General features: G+C 34.4%; 1 protein-coding gene across 1 annotated transcript in view; it reads left to right on the forward strand.

Annotated features, from left to right (window-relative positions):
- The first annotated feature begins 2,369 nt into the window (after window positions 1–2,369).
- LOC144447793 (acid-sensing ion channel 1C-like) overlaps window positions 2,370–21,111 on the forward strand; it is a 33,966-nt gene continuing 15,224 nt past the window's right edge. The window contains exon 1 of the mRNA XM_078137878.1: window positions 2,370–2,827. Coding sequence (XP_077994004.1) covers window positions 2,380–2,827 — 448 coding nt within the window. The 5' untranslated portion in view covers window positions 2,370–2,379. The remainder of the gene's footprint in view (window positions 2,828–21,111) is intronic.

Consider the following 21,111-nt stretch of genomic DNA (forward strand, 5'->3'; position numbering starts at 1 on the left):
TATAATGAATACAGACCGGTAACACTTTATATCTGATTAAGAAAGTCAGAGACAATTAAGAGATTATTTAATTTTCGTTAAAGCTATTTACCCCTAGCACCTCTAAATAGTCAATAAAGACATATTACCCATTATTTCAGGATATTTTTTCTTGCAGGATAGCAACTCGCGTGGTATATTCACTTATTGGTGTGAGCACAGGAACCATAAACATACAGAATTATTCCGAAATGAAACAAAATTATGAATACTCACGGTATCATAGATATACTACTGAAACGCTATGAGTTTTATATTAAGCCCATTAAAAAAACATCGCTGTATTTAAGTTTGCTGACTCTACTGAAATCTGCTCTCACACTTGCTTGGATGATAGGTTGTTGCTTTTTTATTATACAATTTTAACGTTTCTATTCAGTTTTAACTATTTCACCTCTTACTAGTAATTTTAGTTGTGATTCCACTTTCATAGATTTTCGTTGTTGTTTTCCTGGTACTCGAAACTTGAGTTTGAAATAGTTTGGTGGTGCCTACCTAGCCTCTGTTTTCTTTGTTTTTGTTTATATTAAAGAATAAAAAAGGACTCAACGTCAATAGATGGACCATACATGTATATGATGCTATTACGATACCACGATAAGGAATTGAAAGGAATAGCCGTGCCATCTTGTTCCAAATCTAGGAAATGTATTCCGGTGTATATTGTGACAATAATGGCTGAAATAGGAAATGTCACCACTGACGCCATATGTAGAAATTTTATCTTTATTTCAAACCGTGTCCCTATGATATATATGTTGACACCCATGGCCTGACACTCGAGAAATATACCGGGAAATATAACACTGACTGCCAAATTTTAATGTTGGACACTGTATGACGTCACTTAGGTTATTCCATTAGTTCATGTATTAGCAATACCAGCGGGTACCTATCTAATACGCTCAGCACAGTGTAATGTTCTATTTATTCTACACATATTTTTCTGTGCCATGCTATAGTCATAGGCTTGTTTTACTCACTTTATATTTGTAATTATGCTTGTTTTTTGTATTTCTGTTTTTAATTTACGAATGTTTGTTTTTCTTCTCATAATCACAGAATAGCATGTACATACATACATACATACATACATACATACATACATACATACATACATACATACATACATACATGCATGCATGCATGCATGCATGCATGCATACATACATACATACATACATACATACAGACAGACAGACAGACAGACAGACAGACAGACAGACAGACAGACAGACAGACAGACAGACAGACAGACAGACAGACAGAAACGGACACACACAACCTAATATCCTGACAAATTAAAACACGTACACACGTACATATATACAAAGAAATCAATAAAAAGGGTAGGGATCGTTTACAAACATCTATTTATAAAGAAGAACTCAATGTACCATGTTTGTAACAAATGTAATGAAAATAGAGAATAGTCCGGTATATTGTTAGAAGAATGCAAACTGCGAAACAGTTACATGAGGTCTGAAAAGAAAACAAGTAATTATAGTTTAAGATATTCACTAGCATTATATCTATTCTTCAATTTATGACTCGTTAGAGGATTTATCAGTTTTATGCAAAACAAAAGATGACGTTGAGTTTAAATGTGATATATCAAAGAAAATGATAATTATTTACATTTATTCCCAACTGTCCCATATATTCTATCTATCTATCATGTTAGAATTTGTCTCATGTCTCGGGCAAACATTCTTTTATCTTTCTCCGAGGTCATGTCACATTTTCATTTTTTTTCTTCTGAAAATCATCCTTGTAATTTACATTTAATTTATCTTCAAGAGAAATCTCACGATGATGTTATCCAAAGGTTTGATCTGTTTTTCTGTCAACGTGTGTGTATCAGTCGTAGGATTAGGAATTCTATTAGTAGGCTGTGTCCTGTGGGTAGGTCATTGCATAAAACAGCGAACGGGAGCGTTATGCATAATAATGAGACAGTATAACACGTTGCCTATTTCATCACAGCGGAGCAGTTTATTCAGTAGATCTCTCATATAAGGAAGATAGAACAATTAGGCCAACATTTGAATTTTTTATATCGAGTTTTGCCTTGAGATTTTTGGGAAAAAAACTATTGTCAGATGTACCTTGGGACGACAGAAAGCGACGTGCCCCATTCTATAGCAGTGTTTGACATCATCTGTTACGCGGTTCCAATGTGATAGGACGTTTTTTTTTAAAAAGGAGCTTCTCCCTTGTTCTCATGCAAATCAGTTCACGATTCGTGGAATGTTCAGTCGCAGGCAGCTGTACACTTGTCATGTCGTCATTGTGGCTTTGAAGTGAGTTTCAAAGAGAGCGGACAGATATTATTGAAGCATGGAGCTCCGAGACAATGGCTACGGGATTGGTCGCTCCCGAAAAATAAATAACAACGCGTATTCCGGATCGTTATCGTATAATATCGCCAGTCGCTCTGTGTCTACGGACGGCTCAAACTTTGAAAGTAAACCTGCATCGCCGTCTTTGCGTTGGATACACTGGGCTTCGCAAGTGTCTGATATACATGGAGTAAAACACACCGTTGGCGAAACTTCTCGTATCCGAAAGCTGCTGTGGACTCTGTTTGTGTTAACGTCGCTTGGGGTTCTTCTTTTCCAGTGTGTGTCGTCTGCGGTGAACTATGCCCAATTCTACCACATAACCAAGCTTGATATTGAATACTTGCCTCATATGCCATTCCCTGCTATCACAGTTTGTAATTTCAACAAATACCGAAGAACGGCGATAACACCAACCGATATGGTCCACGTCGGTCAATCTTTAGGTTTGTTTGAATATCTTATTATTCCCCACTCCCCCTCTGTTTAAAAAGAGAGTAAAGTTTGTCGTTCGGCCTAGAGCAGCTTGCTGTACAAAAATACTATTAGGATTGTCAGCCCCGGCAGGCAAACGCTGACCAGGTGATAAGTTATTTTATTAACTGAAATGTGCGCATAAAGCGGATGTGTCTGTGTACGTAGAAAACACGGCGACCTTTGACAACAGCGATTTAGAAAAATATACATCTATTCTTCAAATTCGGCAACACATGTTAAGAGACAAGTTACAGTGTTAGACTACATTTCAACAGTAACGAGACATGATATAAAACACTGCGGTTTATAGGCGACGACGTGAAATGGCAATGTGATTAGACAACCGTATCAATGCTGATTAATTTAATGATATGACTTCGATAAGGCTGAACCGAACTGACTACTATTAAAAATATCAGTGTGAATAATTATAGACATGAGTGGTTTCATAATACAAGAAAGCACTTAGTCAAATTTGTATACATGGTATACTTTCTACACAATACAATAAAATGTAATATAATATAATATTATTGTATTTTTAGGCATAGTTAGTACAAGTGTCAGCTTGTTTAATTATTTGATATGAGAAGACCATCCTGCCCAGAAAGACACATTCTACATTTACGAGTTCAAATATAGCTCAGAAAAATAACAAATGCAACAGCATTCGACCTTGGAATACTGATAATTCATTCAAAGACGGTTAAGCTCATTTTGACGAGTTTTTATAAACAAATTGGTTGGGATTTGCAACCAGTTCAACAAAAGATTACGTCTGGAACAACAGTGGTTGTACAATTTCCATATCCGTCGTTAAGATTTACTTTTTTTGTATGATTCCCCTATAGACGAAATTATGTGTGACAGGAACGGATTATATGCTTGCATAATATATGAATTGTGTGTGCTGTACGGCTAGTATTGAAATCACTTCATAGTGATTATCATACAATGTTAAAAGTGTTCCAGTGTGTACAGAATCAATACTGTTCTAAAGATATTTGACAAACGAATAAACTTGTTCAACTACCGGCAGTGAACCTTAATTATATATGTGATATACAAAACTAGAGAATGCTGCTCATGAATAATGTACAACTGGAAGAGGGACAGGCAAATCCATTCAACGGTAACGGTAGCGTGGACCAACATTGCAAGACGCCCATTTATGGTAAAAATGGCAAGAATACTAGTATATATATCTCGGAATGTTTATTTACAGTGAGCAGATGAAAAAAAGGATGAAATAGAATGAGTTGTGTGGCCTTGTGTAGGTTACGTAGAGGGTTAATAATGACAATTGATGTTCACGTAAATGCATCAATATTTACGATGATGAAAAGCATCTACTATAATTAGTTACTTAAATTCAAAGAGCTGCACTGGCTACCAGTAGAACAGCAAGCAGAATTCAAAATTCCCTGCTTAACATTCAAACTGGTTTTGCACCTAGCTATATTGATCAGTTGCTAACTCAGCGTAGCACTAGCCATGCTCTATGCAGGAACTCAATGAGCGAAATTTATCTACATCAACCACTCAGTAATATTGTTTATTATGGTGATAGGGCATTCTCAATTTATACCTCATGTTTGTGGAATGGTCTGCCATCGTATCTGCAGACTGTCACTTCATTTCAGTCATTTTAAATCCGCTCTTAAGACCTATCTCTACAACGAGACTTACGTCGGATTCTGTTTTGTATGTGAACTGTACGCGAGATTTTGTGCTTTTTAAAGCGCATTGAGATATTTTATGGAATGCTCTCCATAAAAATAGTACATTAGATAAGATTAGATTACAACAGATCAGATCAGATTACATTAAAATGTTATTCTGCGATTTTACCTCCCCTATTCCTTCAATTTGCAGGGCACAAAAATGGTTGACATCGTTCAGCTTATATTATAGAAATTAGGAACCTAATTATGGTTGAAATGTTTGACAAGACTTGAAATGGACATTTAATAGGTAGTTAACTTCACCATAATTAAAAGTCAAGTACAAAGTTGACGTCATAAACAGCTTTCTAAAGTATACACGCGCATTGACAGTTTGATATTTCCCAATTACGTGTCAAACAGAACTTCAATGTCAAATATGGCAATCAATTAAAATTCCAACGTGAAAACATAGAGTAAACGGTTTGAATGTTCGAGTTTTGCTTGAGGACATGCGTTGGTAGACAATTTGTTATGTGGTCAGATTTGTTGTAAATTCATCCTGTTCATTAAGTTTCATTTCTGTTTTCAATCTTAGGGACACAACAATTATCTAGCATATCTGACATAATGTATTGCAGTGATATATTTCAGTTACAGTAGTTAATCAACATTTTGGCCAAGTAGACGCCCTGGGTCAAAATCTACTCTCGGATGTACGATGAGAACAATGATTTGATATCCTTGGTACTCCGCGTATTATCGGCTTGGTCATCTTGTCTTTCCTTCTGTTAAAATGGCTAATTACTGAATGTGTACAGGAAACCTAGTACCGCTTTTCAATAAGAGAATCGTCAATGATTACGAGGGGAGGGCCGTGGAGAAATTTGGGTATGCGTCAGATATTACAAAGCAGTTCGGGGATGGGGGGGGGGCACATTTTAGAAAATGAACATAGGGGAGGGTCACATTTTACGATTCATGTTATTATCATTTAGCTTTGTATTGTTTTTTGTGATTTTGGCATCCCATCACTGTCACTATTGTACCAGTTCAACGGATGCCGATAACAATGCGATGATTCAAACACACACTGTCCAAGTAAGACATTGTGATGGTGGCAATTGATGTATACCTAGAGTAAAATGTGTTACCATAATGTTGTAGTTCCTACATTTGTTAAACGAAAACCAGAAGCAAGATATACATACATTCATAGTTTTCTAACTTCTGTCAAGGCAGCGTTGGTAGTGTATCCGTCCATTGTTTGGAAGGTCTTGCCTTCCGCTCTGCACATAAGATAGAAACACAGACATTATTTCACACAGTGTCTGTACAGTACTTCACTGTAGTAGTAGGAGTGAGATGCAACTATTGTCTTTAAAATCATTACTGTAGTGACAGCGGTAGAAAAGAGTCCTTACCATTGAAATGGTTAGGTTTGCTCACATATCCATGACATGTATGAAAGAGGTGTAAAATGAACTAGTGTTACTGCAGTAATCTGCAGTGTCTACAACTAATGTCTTAAAATTAAAAGTGGGTGCAAAGTTTTTAAAGAGTATATGAAAGTCTCGGATTCGGGACATTTAAACAAATTTGGTATGAGAAGGGGTCGAGGCATATGCTTAAGAAAAAGGAAACTGAAGGAGACTTACTTTTTAGAAAATTTAAACAGGGAAGGGATGGAGGTTCACCTAATTTCCCCCGCCTCTGTAATAATTAAGGACTCCCTATTAGAGGTTGTTTGACGTACGACAGTGCTGCAAAGTTGTGTAGATGGATTTACGAACTGAATCGATGTAATCACCCGCTTTCTATTCTGTGGATCACCGTAACAACAATATACAAGACAAAATTATTACTTCGTTTAAATAAAGGCCTCGGGGCTCTATAAGAGAATATAATTCAGCGATCAATAACAAGTGACTTGGATACGACAGATACGTTTAAATTTGTCATGAACTTGCTTTGGTATAATCGCATATGTACGTATCCATGCATACACACAGTTAAGCCATGTTTATATAGTAATACGTGTCTGCGTATGAATAGATGAATTCATGTGTAATAAAATATGATAGATTTATATCACTTCGTCAACCAATTGTGTTGTCATTCACATAATAGCCTCGAATAGCATCTTTGACAATCGAATTGTGCAGTGAACGGTATGTGTACCTATAGAAACATTTCAGAGTTCTCTTTTGAAAACCTGACGTAAATATAAAAAAACAACACTTCAGTACTTCCCCAGTTCTGAAATAAAATCTTTTGTGATATTTGTATATGAGATACGTATTAGTGGGACAAAACTTATCATGTAATAATCGCCGACTTGGGAATTATCTTAAAATTTTATGCACAAGTAAATAGGCTATTAATATTGATAATAATATATGTTACTTGCTATCTCAACTAGACACAGCAGTTTACCATCTATTGAATTCCTAATTATCACCCAAACATATTGATTTATTTATTAATCTATATATTCCGAAATATCAAAATGTAAACTATATATTGATAGAATTTGTGAAGGTAACGTACCAGATAATTCAATCAATCATGCATAAACATAGTAAAAGATTAAACATTAAACTCTAGAAATATACATATACCCAACAGGTATATTGTTTGGGCGAAAGAAAGATATATATATAGTTCAAGTTCAGACCTGTGCTGTAGTTACTTTGGTTTTGTTTGTAGTTTGACAGCCTGATGAAGGTGTGCTAGTCACATCGATACGTCGCTGACGCTTTTGGGATTGAAAGTAAGACTGACTTCAGAACTTTAGTTAGTTAGTTCAGCTGGTCATTTTTCGTGTATATATATACATATATACGGCCAGTTAAGAGAGCATTGTCAGATCACTACCTGTAAAACGACCACTCACTATTTCTGTCTGTTATTATAGCATTCTTATTTTACTGGTTTAAAAATGTACTGGATTCAATTGTTTGTGCACTGTGTTGTGGTTTGCCGGGTTAGTTTTTTAAATGTCTCCTTTGGGCACACACATAATGCCATATTATATTGTATTATATTATATTATATTATATTATATTATATTATATTATATTATATTATATTATGTTATGTTATGTTATGTTATGTTATGTTATGTAATCTCATCATATATTATGTTATATATATATATATATATATATATATATATATATATATATATATATATATATATATATATTACACATACGTTTTTATGCATGTATAATATGTTATGTATATATATTATGTATATTCATAAATATACAGTATGGTTTTTTTTTAACCGTGTTAGCTATGACCTTTGGCATTTGATCACAGTTATTAGATACATATGAAGGTTATGTTATCACAATGGAGATGTGTCGTCTAAAGGTTGACGTGTATTATACAAATAAGTGAATTCTATACTGGGTGACACATGGTCTGATATTAGGTCTGTGATCAACATTAATGTAATATAATCCCGTCAATTCAAGCAGAACAATATTATGTTGATTGATTTATTTTCCGGGACGGAAATGTTTTCTTTCAACAAGTTGTAATTATGTTTTGAATTCGGAAAACAATGGTTATTTAGCCGAGACGTAGGTTGTTTGTCATCCATCATATGTCACACACACTGAGAATTAAATATTGATTAATCATGTCATGCCATCATAATGAAAACCATCTTAAAAGTTAAATTAAAAGGATTCGTTGGAAACTTTTTCTCGTTATTTGAGTCTTGGAAAGTTTTTTTATTGCTGTATAATTATGCTAAATTGCATAATTTTTGTAGTGATTGATTCTATGGGGTGATTATTATTTATGGTAATTATTTCTAGCTGTATGTATGATAATTGTCTGATATCACGTAATTATGGTAATTGATTCTATGAGGTTATTATGGTAACTGACTGACATGACGTAATTTATGGCCATTATGTCATGTCGTATTTATGGTAATTAATTATATGGGGTATTTGTCAAATATGACGTAATTTATGGAAAAATGATTCTCAGGTAATCACGGTAGCTCACTGTATTTATGGTAATTGATTCTGCGACGTAGTTTACATTAATTGGTTCTAAGCCGTGGTTATGGTAATTGGCTATATGATGGAATTTGTAGCTATCGTTTTAGTAACTGCTACATAACAGTTGTTTTTCAGTATAATTGTACATGTAATATAAATTAAGCAGCCAAACCGTCAACTACGATCTGACGCTTAGATGACGTAACTTGTAATAAGAGATTCTATGATGAAGTCACAGTATGTGATTCTATAACACAATTTATAGCTTTTCATCTCTAAGCTTATACTGTTTTTCTCGAGCATTTTTTTCTACAACTTGTCTGTAGCTATTTGGTATTGGTTAAAGCTGGAAGGTTCAAAATGTTTAGGCAAAGTTTTGAGTGAATGTCGATATCAAATTTTTATATCTCCGGGGGTATTTTTTTGTAATTCCGGTCAAATATATATAGTGTTTAGAGACATTTTTGAATGATTACTTGAAATTAAATCGTACATATCAATGTCCATGACATATTTGTAATTGCAAGTTTGTGTTATCGATATTGGCGTCAGCCGTTTGTGTTATTACTCATTTTCACATTTTGTTATGAAAACGATAATTATTGAGATATATTCCTAACATCTTCATAAAAGTAAGAGTATTGCTTGTATCAGACCTTTGATTTTTCTAACATTACACTATCATTACCTCCCTAACTTCCCACTGTCTGTCTGTCTGTCTGTCTGTCTGTCTGTCTGTCTGTCTGTCTGTCTGTCTGTCTCTCTCTCTCTCTCTCTCTCTCTCGTCAGATCGTAGTTGACGGTTTGGCTGATTGATTAAATTGTCATGGCTTACGACGTATAATCAATTACATGTACAACTATACTGAAAAACAACTGTGATGTAACAGTTACTAAAACGATCGCTACAAATTCCATCACATAGCCAATTACCATAACCACGGCTTAGACCCAATTAATGTAAACTACGTCGCAGAATCAATTACCATAAATACAGTGAGCTACCGTGATTACCTGAGAATCATTTTTCCATAAATTACGTCATATTTGACAAATACCCCATATCATTAATTACCATAAATACGACATGACATAATGGCCATAAATTACGTCATATCAGTCAGTTACCATAATGACCTTACGTCATATCAGACAATACAGCTAGAAATAATTAATACTGTCTGTGACATGTTGATATGGTTTATATATTCAATTTGTGTGATATATGAATTGAAGAATGTGTCAATTATGTTGTGTGCACACGCTGTTACCTATAGTTGGTGGTGGTGATGATGATGATAATGATGATGATGATGATGATGATGATGATGATGATGATGATGATGATGATGATGATGATGATGATGATGATGATGATGATGATGATGATGACACGTGTACCCACAACTTCTAACCGTCAATTGTACAATATTCTAGAAAGCAACAAGTTGACTAGGGCTTGGTTTCACTGACCATAATGCAATAACCTTGGTATCATGTTGTATTGATACAGTCCTATACAACAGAGTAAATAAAAAGCACAGCTGGTGGAGAGAGAGAGAGAGAGAGAGAGAGAGAGAGAGAGAGAGAGAGAGAGAGAGAGAGAGAGAGAGAGAGAGAGAGAGAGAGAGAGAGAGAGAGACAGAGAGAGAGAGACAGACAAAGGGAGACAGACAAAGGGAGACAGACATACAGACAGACAGACAGACAGACAAAGGGAGACAGACAAAGGGAGACAGACAGACAGACAGACAGACAGACAGACAGACAGACAGACACCAAGGTTATTGCATTATGGTCAGTGAAACCAAGCCCTAGTCAACTTGTTGCTTTCTAGAACATTGTACAATTTAGGAGTTAAAGTTGACGGTTACAAGTTGTGGGTACACGTGCCATCATCATCATCATCATCACCATCATCATCATCATCATCATCATCATCATCATCATTATCACCAACTATAACAGCGTGTGCACACAACATAATTGACACATTCTTCAATTCATATAGCATACAAATTGAATATATAAACCATATCAACATGTCACAGACAGTTATGTATTGATTGTTAGTGGTACGGGCCTGGATAAATAAAGGGCGCACAATCGTGAGGATATGAATGATTAATTTTGAAAACAGCAGAACAGTCTTTACAGCTGTGACTCCATCTTTGATCCTAGTCAGGTCAAAACTCATGAATGTATAAATCACCAAGTCTCTTTGTTTAACAGCTATATTTAGTTGAATTGCATATCAATTTCATTGTATTAAATATACGGGTTAAAGCGACGATCATGAGAACTCCAAAAATGAAACGTCTTTGGTGTACAGAGGCACATATGTTATTTTTGTACACGTATATTTAGCAGAAAACACGACCATTTCGAGGTCTTATCAGTTTACAAATGATTGGAAATTGCAACTCTGTTACTAATGTTACAAATATAAATACCTAGAATCATACCAAATAAGGTCATACTTATAGTATACACTCGAGTAACATTTGCAATAAACATACAACGTGAGGACCTTACGAAAGGTGGACACGCTTTCACATCATGTCAAAGGTCAAATGACTTCCATGACAACTAAAACATTGAACCGTTGATATTATGATTGTTATTTTGTCACTTAATCAATCATTTTGATGTCGATTTATTCTGTACTGTTATCAGTATGACTGTTTTGACACAATTCTACTTGAGTTTGAATTAAAATTTAAGTCCAAATCAGGTTAACCACACCGAAACGTCGCTCTATAAATTTTGGGATTGGAAGTAAGGCTGACGTCTCCAACTTGTCATTTTTATTCGATAATATATACTGTAGATTTGATTCATAACTGCCCATTGTTTTAATTTCTATTTTGTGACGATCAGGTGATTTGCATATTTATGAAGTCTTTTGATCAAAGTTATGCCGCTACATAGTATACAGATGTCACTTCATTACTGCTGTTGATGTCACCAACTTAATCACATAGAATGGTTACAATAGGCATGATGCATATTAAATATTATAATACCAGACAGCTTTATCGGACCCTGAAATTTGTCAAATTTACATCGAATTCAATTTGCACCTAAAAATAGATCGACTGTGTTTTCTCTTCCTTTCTTCTTAAAACAATACATACTCAACAGATGGTCAGACTTCAGTTGAACACGTTGTTTTTACCAGCTGCTTGTGGCCTTGTGTTCCATCAATGTGTATTACACATTGATTAGGGTATATATATATATATATATATATATATATATATATATATATATATATATATATATATATATATATATATATATATATATATATATATATATATATATATATGTATATATATATATCCATATGACACATGATATATATTATTTATTATAGTATTATGTTGGTTACTTTTAACGAACCAGCTCGAGGAAAGTGTGAAACGTCGCTCTATAAATTTGGGGACTGAGTAAGTAAGGCTGGCGTCTCAAACTTGTCATTTTATCATATATATATATATATATATATATATATATATATATATATATATATATATATATATATATATATATATATATATATATATATATATATATATATATATATATATATATATGTATATGAACAAGTAAGTTTGAGGGATAAAACATACATATATATTCAATAACAAATAGAACAAGTCGATGTGGTATACTCATCTACACATCACTACAATTAATATTTAGTCTATACATTTGATTTATAGTTATCCATTGTATTAACAACGTAAAAATAATACAAATATGTGTGGCGGAACACCTGCCAGTCTGTCTTTGTCACATAGATGTTGAAAGATACACTGTTGACAACTAAACAAACAGCAATGCGTTATCACTATGATCAATATTGCAATGTGATCTATTGTTAGAAATCTAGGCACTATCTGTTTAAATCTGGATAGGTAAAAACAAAGCATAAATGGACGTCTAGAGATTTACTTGTTTTTAGATCTAAATCACATAAAGTACAATCCAAGACAACTACACGTATTCACGTAATATGAATAATAATTAGTGAATGTATGAAAAAATGTAATCAATAACAGCAACTGCTGAACCTACAACGATATCCACCATTTTAACAGATGGTAAATCTAGACTGGATAACTGGATAGTTGACCAAAAAACAGACCAGAACTTTGAACAGATTTTCATTCATTACATAATGCTGATAAACATTGTGACCTTTTGATTTTTGGAATACATTAGTCGGTTGACTTTGTCGCCATGGACGAAATTCACAATGTAGGGTCATGTGCTATACGGATGTGTTTATTGCCCCCCCCCCCCCCGAAAAGCTAAATATGTGTTTTCCTACATAAACCTGTATTATCTGTAACTGGAGTTTTACATTTTCGATCAGACAACCAAACTGAAAATTGTTAAAATACCAATTATTAAAAACTGTACATGTTAATGAGGGTCTGTTTTATCTGTTAGTGTTACAGTACTATGTGGAAATCGTGATTGTCATCGGGGTGCTGATTTTAGGGTTCGGACCCAATATTAATTTGCTCTGAGTAATTGTACCGTATTATCTGTATAGCTACACAAATACATTTATCAATATTTACTTCAACACTGTACTGTGTGTACGATATTACGATTAAGTTATTATATCTCACAAAACGGTTTCAAAAAGTGTACGTACCACCTTGTGCAGCTTTAATGTGGACGTGTGTGTCAGAGTGTCAAAATTAAAGGCTGAAGCGATGTGCACTGGGTCAAAATATCAGCAAGCTGCATGTAAATTGTCAAACAGGCGATGATGATGATGATGATGATGATGATGATGATGATGATGATGATGATGATGATGATGGTGGTGGTGGTGGTGGTGGTGGTGGTGGTGGTGGTGGTGGTGATGGTGGTGGTGGTGGTGGTGGTGATGACGATGATGATGATGATGATGATGATGATGATGATGATGATGATGGTGGTGGTGGTGACGACGAGAACGTTAAAATTAAAATAATTTCAGGACACCAGACAAGATGTTGAAACACACGTCGCCTACGTTATGAAACTATATACAGATAAAGAGAGCTGTGAAAATTAGATTAGAATATATATGGAGAGTTGTAATCCCAATTAATGACTGTATGCAATTACAAGGATACAATCTGATTTACTCAGGCAATGTACCAAACCTAATTGAAGCATATAATGACCCTCTTTGGACAATTATCAAAAAATTTAAGTTGCACTTCTCAGATTGTCTGAATGTTAAATTATTTACCCAATGAATGACTAAGGCAGTGTTTGCAATCACCAAAACATTACAATTTGTTGAAAGCAAATTAAACCACCACTGTAGATGTCCAGAAAACGTACCTAATGCAAACAGAATGTCTCGTCAGTTTATTTCGGTTTGGAAGTCGATGAGAACCAATGCATTGACTGTCCAGTCGTCCGCTGAATGGGCTGCACGTCAAGAATATCTCATTCTAGCTAAGTTTACTTTTGCACGATAGAAATTATCAGAGACCGACTTTGATAATTTCTTAACCCACGAAAATTTCGAAAACAGCCAAGTTTATTGAAAAAAAAGCTTTCCTGAGAAGGAAATATAGTTTGCATAGATAAATCATTTGGTGCTCCCAAAGCGCATTCTGCCTTAAAATCAGACAGTTTCTGAGACTCATGGCACATCTCGGAGTATAACTTTATGTAGTCAATCATCGTGACAATCATGTTCAATCAATTACCCACACACACACACACACACACACGCGCGCATGCACGCACGCAAACACAAACGCGCGCGCAGATTTCAGTCGCTCTCGACGTGATATAGCTCAGATAAGTATTCTTAAGATAAAAGTACTGGTAAGAAAGAGCGGCGTGATCTGTCGCATTCGCCAATCTAACCATCTCAAATCTACAACGTAACATGAAACACGTAAAACATCACTATCGATTGTTTAACAAGATGGAGATCATAGTATCTGCTGTTGCATAATTCTCGTTATTCACGAGTCACTACTTCGCAAGCCGTTGCATCAGAAATCGAGCAGGCACTTCACACCTCAAAGCCGACTACGATTTCCTGCTTCGGATAACGATATTGATGAAATCAGTCTGAGAGCTCACCTCGGCAATCTACAGTTATTGTTCGCAATGCATAAGAAGAGGGTTAGAAAACGTATCAATTTTCAAAGTGTATTCCCAATGTATCTGCTTAACATGCATGTCTAATCTCATCTAGAATGTAGAGAACAAGGCAATTCTCTAATAAGCACTTTGCTGATTCCAGTGATGATAAAACCACAAGCCACATCAAATCTTAATCGCGTCAAAGAGAGTGAAGGGATTGAATTGTCACCAGAGATATACCTAAATGAGTCCATTGATACCAGTAAACAAATAGGATTCCAGACAAACTCGTCCATCAACATATTCTAGTCTATTTACTTCAGTCTAACTCTCTCGTTGTCTCACTTGTTGTCCTGGATCGATCGTTGATATGTTTTTGATTGTTTTTAATAAATAACTATTTCAACGACAAGTTGAAAGTACGGTCTTGATTTTGATGGAGGAGCAGCATATCGAGACACCCGTTTGAAAAAATTCCAACTCATTGACTTTGATTTGTATTGCACTTGTTTCTTCCTATTTACAAAATGATAGCTGGAATTGAAATTCTGTCAAGTGTGTGCTTTATATGTGTTTTATGGTACACTTGTGACCTTTGACACAAAGGTATAATGATGGGAGATTAGGCAATGTGACTATTCAATCTATGCAACATTATCTTGGGACACCGAGAGTACGTTAGGTATCCCTATGGAAGTTCAAAACATTTCGAACTTCGATACCGTCTTCACACATCAGGTTGATCTTATGACAAAGGAGCATACACTTGATCTAATCGTTCATATCTCTGACATTAAGTTAGAGAGGAATTTGAGTGTGTTTACTGTCCTAGCCTGCCTTTCACATAAGTAGATATACACAACATACTTCTAACTATAACATAAACTTAAATCTCTACTATTTGATTCAATGTCACAATGGCGTCCCCAGTACAAGAGCTTTAAATCAAGTTGCCATGACATCACATGTATGTAGTAAATCATGGTACAAACCGAATACTGCTTGTTCATAACATTTAAAAGACGGATGCTAAAAGTATCCTTTAACTCGTAGTCACTAAAATTACCAATACTCAAATTATATATTGCAACATTTTCGAGTTATCAATGACATAATTAAAACTTAATCAGCAATGTATTTTCCACCAAATTGAAACGATAAATCATTCTTTGTAATAGAACCCTTCAAGTGAGATGAATGCAAAGAAAAGTTGGTTTTAAACTCATTTATCTTTTACTACTTAAAGTCAAATTTAGTCTTATATCTAACACGTACACGTTTGTCTTTTTGTAGTCGATGATTAAACGGCTTAACGCTTTAATTTGTTTGAAATCTGGAATGGGTCATTAACCACTGATCTACATTAGGTATAATCTCTCATCGGAATGTCACTGTTTGTCATCAAGTTTACACGTGATCAAACAACTCAGAGTGGATGATTTATTGCATAATGATGTAATGGTAACCTCATTGAAATAAAGTCACATTTTGCTGTCATAATGTTGTATGCATAAATTAAGATAATTCGTTAGAACAATGAACAATGCTCAATGATTCGACAACTTTACGTAGTCCAAAGACAATGTGTCATGACATCTCAGATAGCACAGCCTACTAATTAATAATCCCACCAATTAATGGCAATTTGTATCATTCAACTTCTATAAAAGTCTGTGAACAAATCCATTAGATTAAATATATAACTCAAAGATGTTAATTCTATGGACATTCACACATACACATACACATACATACATACACACATACACACATACACACACACACACATACATACATACATACATACATACATACATACATACATACATACATACATACATACATACATACATTCATAAATACATACATACATACATACATACATACATACATACATACATACATACATACATACATACATACATACATACATACATTACATACATACATACATACATACATACATACATACATACATACATACATACATACATACATACATACATACATACATACATACATCGATCTATTGGTATTTTGTGGCAGGAACATACTAAACGCGACGTAGAATAGATTGCATTAAATAGTTCAATGGTAAGACCTTTTTTTAACCGTGTCTAAGTTGTGACATATATGTTTTTACTAGAATTATATCCACACTTCAGTCATTGTGCTCTATTTAATTGATGCAGAACGTTGACTAACTATCCATGGCATCCATATTGGTTAGAGTAATTCAACTCCATATTATAACTTCAAAATACTCTATACAAAATTTGACATTTAAAAAGGCATTCAGGAAACGTTGCATTAAAATGTGTATATTTCTTTGTTGATTTATAAATTTGCTACAGTGTTTATGTGAGAGCAGAAAGCAAAAGCAAAGACGTAACGTAATATCTATAGCCATATTTGGCAGCAAACTGGTGTTAGCTGGTGTGTTATTCACCGCATTTAATTCCTAACAGTTGTACCCTGTCAATGTATATAAAAAACTTACAGTTGATGAACACGCATCTTGAGTAGAATTATGCCGTATACACATATGTATGTTTGCACCTATTGAATATGCAATACGCGTTATCAATAATATCTGTCTTTGCTCTGTATAATATCTAAACAATACGTGATGTATATTAATTCCCTTCGAAGTGACGAACATATTAATCATGTCTAACACCACCAAGGTGTAAACGGAATATCAAAAACGTCTCCGCAGTCCTTTCACTCTCATAAGCCAGCTGAAGGCAAATGGAAAGTGACATCTAGGGTGCTTTGGGAACAATTTGTTATTTACTTCTTTTTCTGCATTCATATTCTTGTAACGCAACGTCAGAGCCTGCATTTATCGGTTAATGATACCTCTTGGACTTTACATAGTGCATAATAACACAAAACACTGTAAATTACACGTGACAGTAACTACGTATTTGGTATTTTAGAGAACAATGTATACATATTCTGACGAACAGGAGCACGTAAGCAAACTTATATTGGATATAGTATTGGAATAGGACTCCACTGCGTTGTGCTCTATTTGATGCAGAACGTTGACTGACTATCCATGTATTGGTTAGAGTAATTCAACTCCATATTATCGCTTCAATTTCTTACATATATTTACATAGTAGAAACCAAAGTCTTAAGTACATTCATTAAACTGTTATGGGAGATTTGAATCTTCAGCAAACCGATATGAAAACCCTCTCAAAATGTGAAACTTTGAGAAAAACTTTGAGAATATTCAATTGTAATAAGATTAGAACTAGTGTAGTCATTACAGTGTAGTTGCATTTTAAAATGATAGTTTGGTACTGTAAAATCGACCTAAATACTTCGTGCCTATAAAATCCTGGAAACGTTCTCCTCCATACAAAAGTCCCGTTACAAAGACATCAAGTCATTAGGTGAATCATATAAATGGCAGATTATGATTGGTCAATATGATAGCTTTCAACCGTTCAACAGATTTGCTAATCATGTTCATATGAATTTCATAACACTCAATCCTGTTTTTCTCAAAAGAATGAATGCTAACCTCACTAGCTGTTTTGATGTAAAGATTGTCGACAATCATTTGTCCTTTTATAATATTACATCGAGTAATATAGCATATCCTTATATTGTTATGTAATTTTGAACGCCGAATGCGCGCCGGATTGTAATAATGGTGGGGATATCCTATACGCTGTGCCACTAAAATCGCACCTTTGACACTAAACATTACATGACAATATCTCAACTTATCTCAAGAATTATAGCATAAGCAACTACCGACAGAAAGTAGATTTTGGGTAAAGACAACTTTCTTCTTTTCTTTTTTACAAAAATACGCCTTAAAAATCCAAGCATTAAAAAATGAATAAATTAAGCTTTTACGCATTCTATACACGTTCATATAATTTCATGGCTTACCAACCCGCTTTTCATGAATATGCGATGTTTATCAGGTTGCTCATTATTCCTTTCATGGAATACTACCGTGTTTCATAAATCCGTTATGTTTTACCTTCCTAGATTGAGTCATTTCATAATAAGGCGTAAAAATATTTTGTGGTTCCGATTACATTCAATTCTAAAATAGGTGGTGTAGGTAGATTTTTTTTTTTTTTTTTATTATACATTTTTTCATGCGTGAGTGTCTGGTTCAGGTTTTCCATTGTTTTCCAAATTGTCTCTGTGTTGTTTATTTCTTCCTATCAGATGTACAGCCATTACAGATTGGAAGAATAGTTTTACATTGTCTTTTTAAGTTGATGTCAGTTTCCGCATCCACTATTTCTTGTGAGACTTCGCGATTTTTGCGATTTTATTATTATATTTCTCGAATACATAAAAAAAAACACCGTTTAGGGTCGGCTTGAAAAACTACTTGGGGTCGGGTAACAGGAACCAAACAACTTTTATTTGGCCTAACAGTACAGATAATACTTGACCTTATTTTAAATTTGTCATATATTCTATAAAAACATGTTAACCGGTTATTGTGCGAATTTATATATCACAGATGATTAACGAGACTCAAATGCTTTGCATCGCGTATTGTGTACAGTGATAGTGTATTTACGAGTTTATATCGTCCATTTTCAAACTATGCTCCATGGTGCCAACATGGCATGGTGAGATTACAGACTGTTTACATCTGTGCTAAGGTTGAGTTATTTAAAAACCGAATGCTATGAATTGGTCAGTTGCATCAATAAGCTTATAGAACGCTGCAGATTTGAAAAAAAAAACACCGTAGAGTGTACAATTGACAAAGTTGTCCTAACAAATTGATACCCGCTCAACAACACTGTAAAGTGATATCTTTAAAGGTGTTACAATATGACATTGCTGCTGGTGGGAGATTCCAGTCTCATTTACACAGTTAGAAATTTACAGGCAGAACAAGTTACAGAATATGACTTTAACAAGCGCTGTGCAAACCTGTACGTGAAACAAGCTTAAGTACTGTTACAGGGTCTGTAAATTTGTCAAGCTACATTCACAGACATGTAGCAGGCCTGTTGTCACAGTCATGTATACAGGTGTGCAATTTCTGACTTTATATGGCTGTTATCACATGACTGAAACTGGATACACACGCAGATGTGTATCAAGATATGTGTAGAAGCTCAGTTACAGGGTATGTAAATTTAGTCAGATTTCAGGACTGTACAAAACATCATGATAAAATCAGACCTGTGACACACCTGTATTCACATCCCTGTATAAAGTCATGTACATACAGGTACTGTCACATGTAGAGAAGACAGACCCTGTGACATACCTTTACATACATGAATATATCAAATGTCTACCCACAGCAACATGTAGAGTAATGTAACACACATTTATTGACCACAGGAATGTTACTCCGTCTGAACAGGACCTGTTAAAGGGGTGACATTTTTTATTTGGTGTGTACTGCTGATTATGTGACATTGCACAGTGCGGCAGTAGACCTAGCTACATTCTCTGAAAAATGCCAGAGGGTACGCATTACTTAACTTACATTTTTTATGGGCTGGGGCGTGCCTCGGGATATGTCTCGACTTACTGATCAACCGCATTATGTATTATTTAGGAAGAGAATTTTTTTACATGTCTCATTTTACTTTTGTGGAACATGTAAGAAAGCATGACGCATTTTAATTTCTGTGCACCAGTCGAATTAAAGTGAACCAGTCGAATTAAAGTGATGAATTATATATGTTTACACGAGCCTCAAAAATAGAAGTGTTAAATTTTCATTTTGCTTTGCTTACTAAAACACCAACCATTCCTCAGTGAAAATAAAAAAAATCAAAAAAAATCAAGGGCAACCATAAAAAATCTTAAATTGGGGTTATATGATACTATCAACCATTTTAAAATCCAATATGGCCGTCGACTACTATGTTAACTCTATCCAATATGGCCGTCGACTACTATGTTAATTTTATCATTGGAAATTAAAAGATTGTTGATTTCCTTGAGAACAAGACGATGAACCCCAAATTTCTATTATTATTTTAAAAGGACCAGGAACAAGTTTTCATTATTTGCAAAGAGATGTTTGAGGAACTTTAAATTGGTCCTCTAAGTGCATTCTGGGCAGTGTCAAAGGTCAAAAGAGAAAGGATTCTTACTACACACAGTTTGATTTGATATTCAGAGACCCCAAAACTAGGCTAACACCTTATGATCTATTTTGGTTTTTATTTTGTTAGCAAATGTGGTCAACACAATAATTGTTATCCAGGGTTTTGAATGTTGAAAATGTAAGAGTAAAATGTCAACAACAACCAAAATTAAGAACTTAAAAACCCATAATAGATCAGAAGGCGTTATAGACGTAGTTTGGAAGATACAAAGTATTGATATTATAAAATAAATTGCTGTAGGTATTTGTCAATGATTACGTTTGAAGTATAGTTCATCAAATATTTGTATGGTAGGCCGTAAAACTACAGAGCCTGATAA

This window comes from Glandiceps talaboti, chromosome 16 (assembly GCF_964340395.1).
Source record: "Glandiceps talaboti chromosome 16, keGlaTala1.1, whole genome shotgun sequence".
NCBI classification, from domain to species: Eukaryota; Metazoa; Hemichordata; class Enteropneusta; family Spengelidae; genus Glandiceps; species Glandiceps talaboti.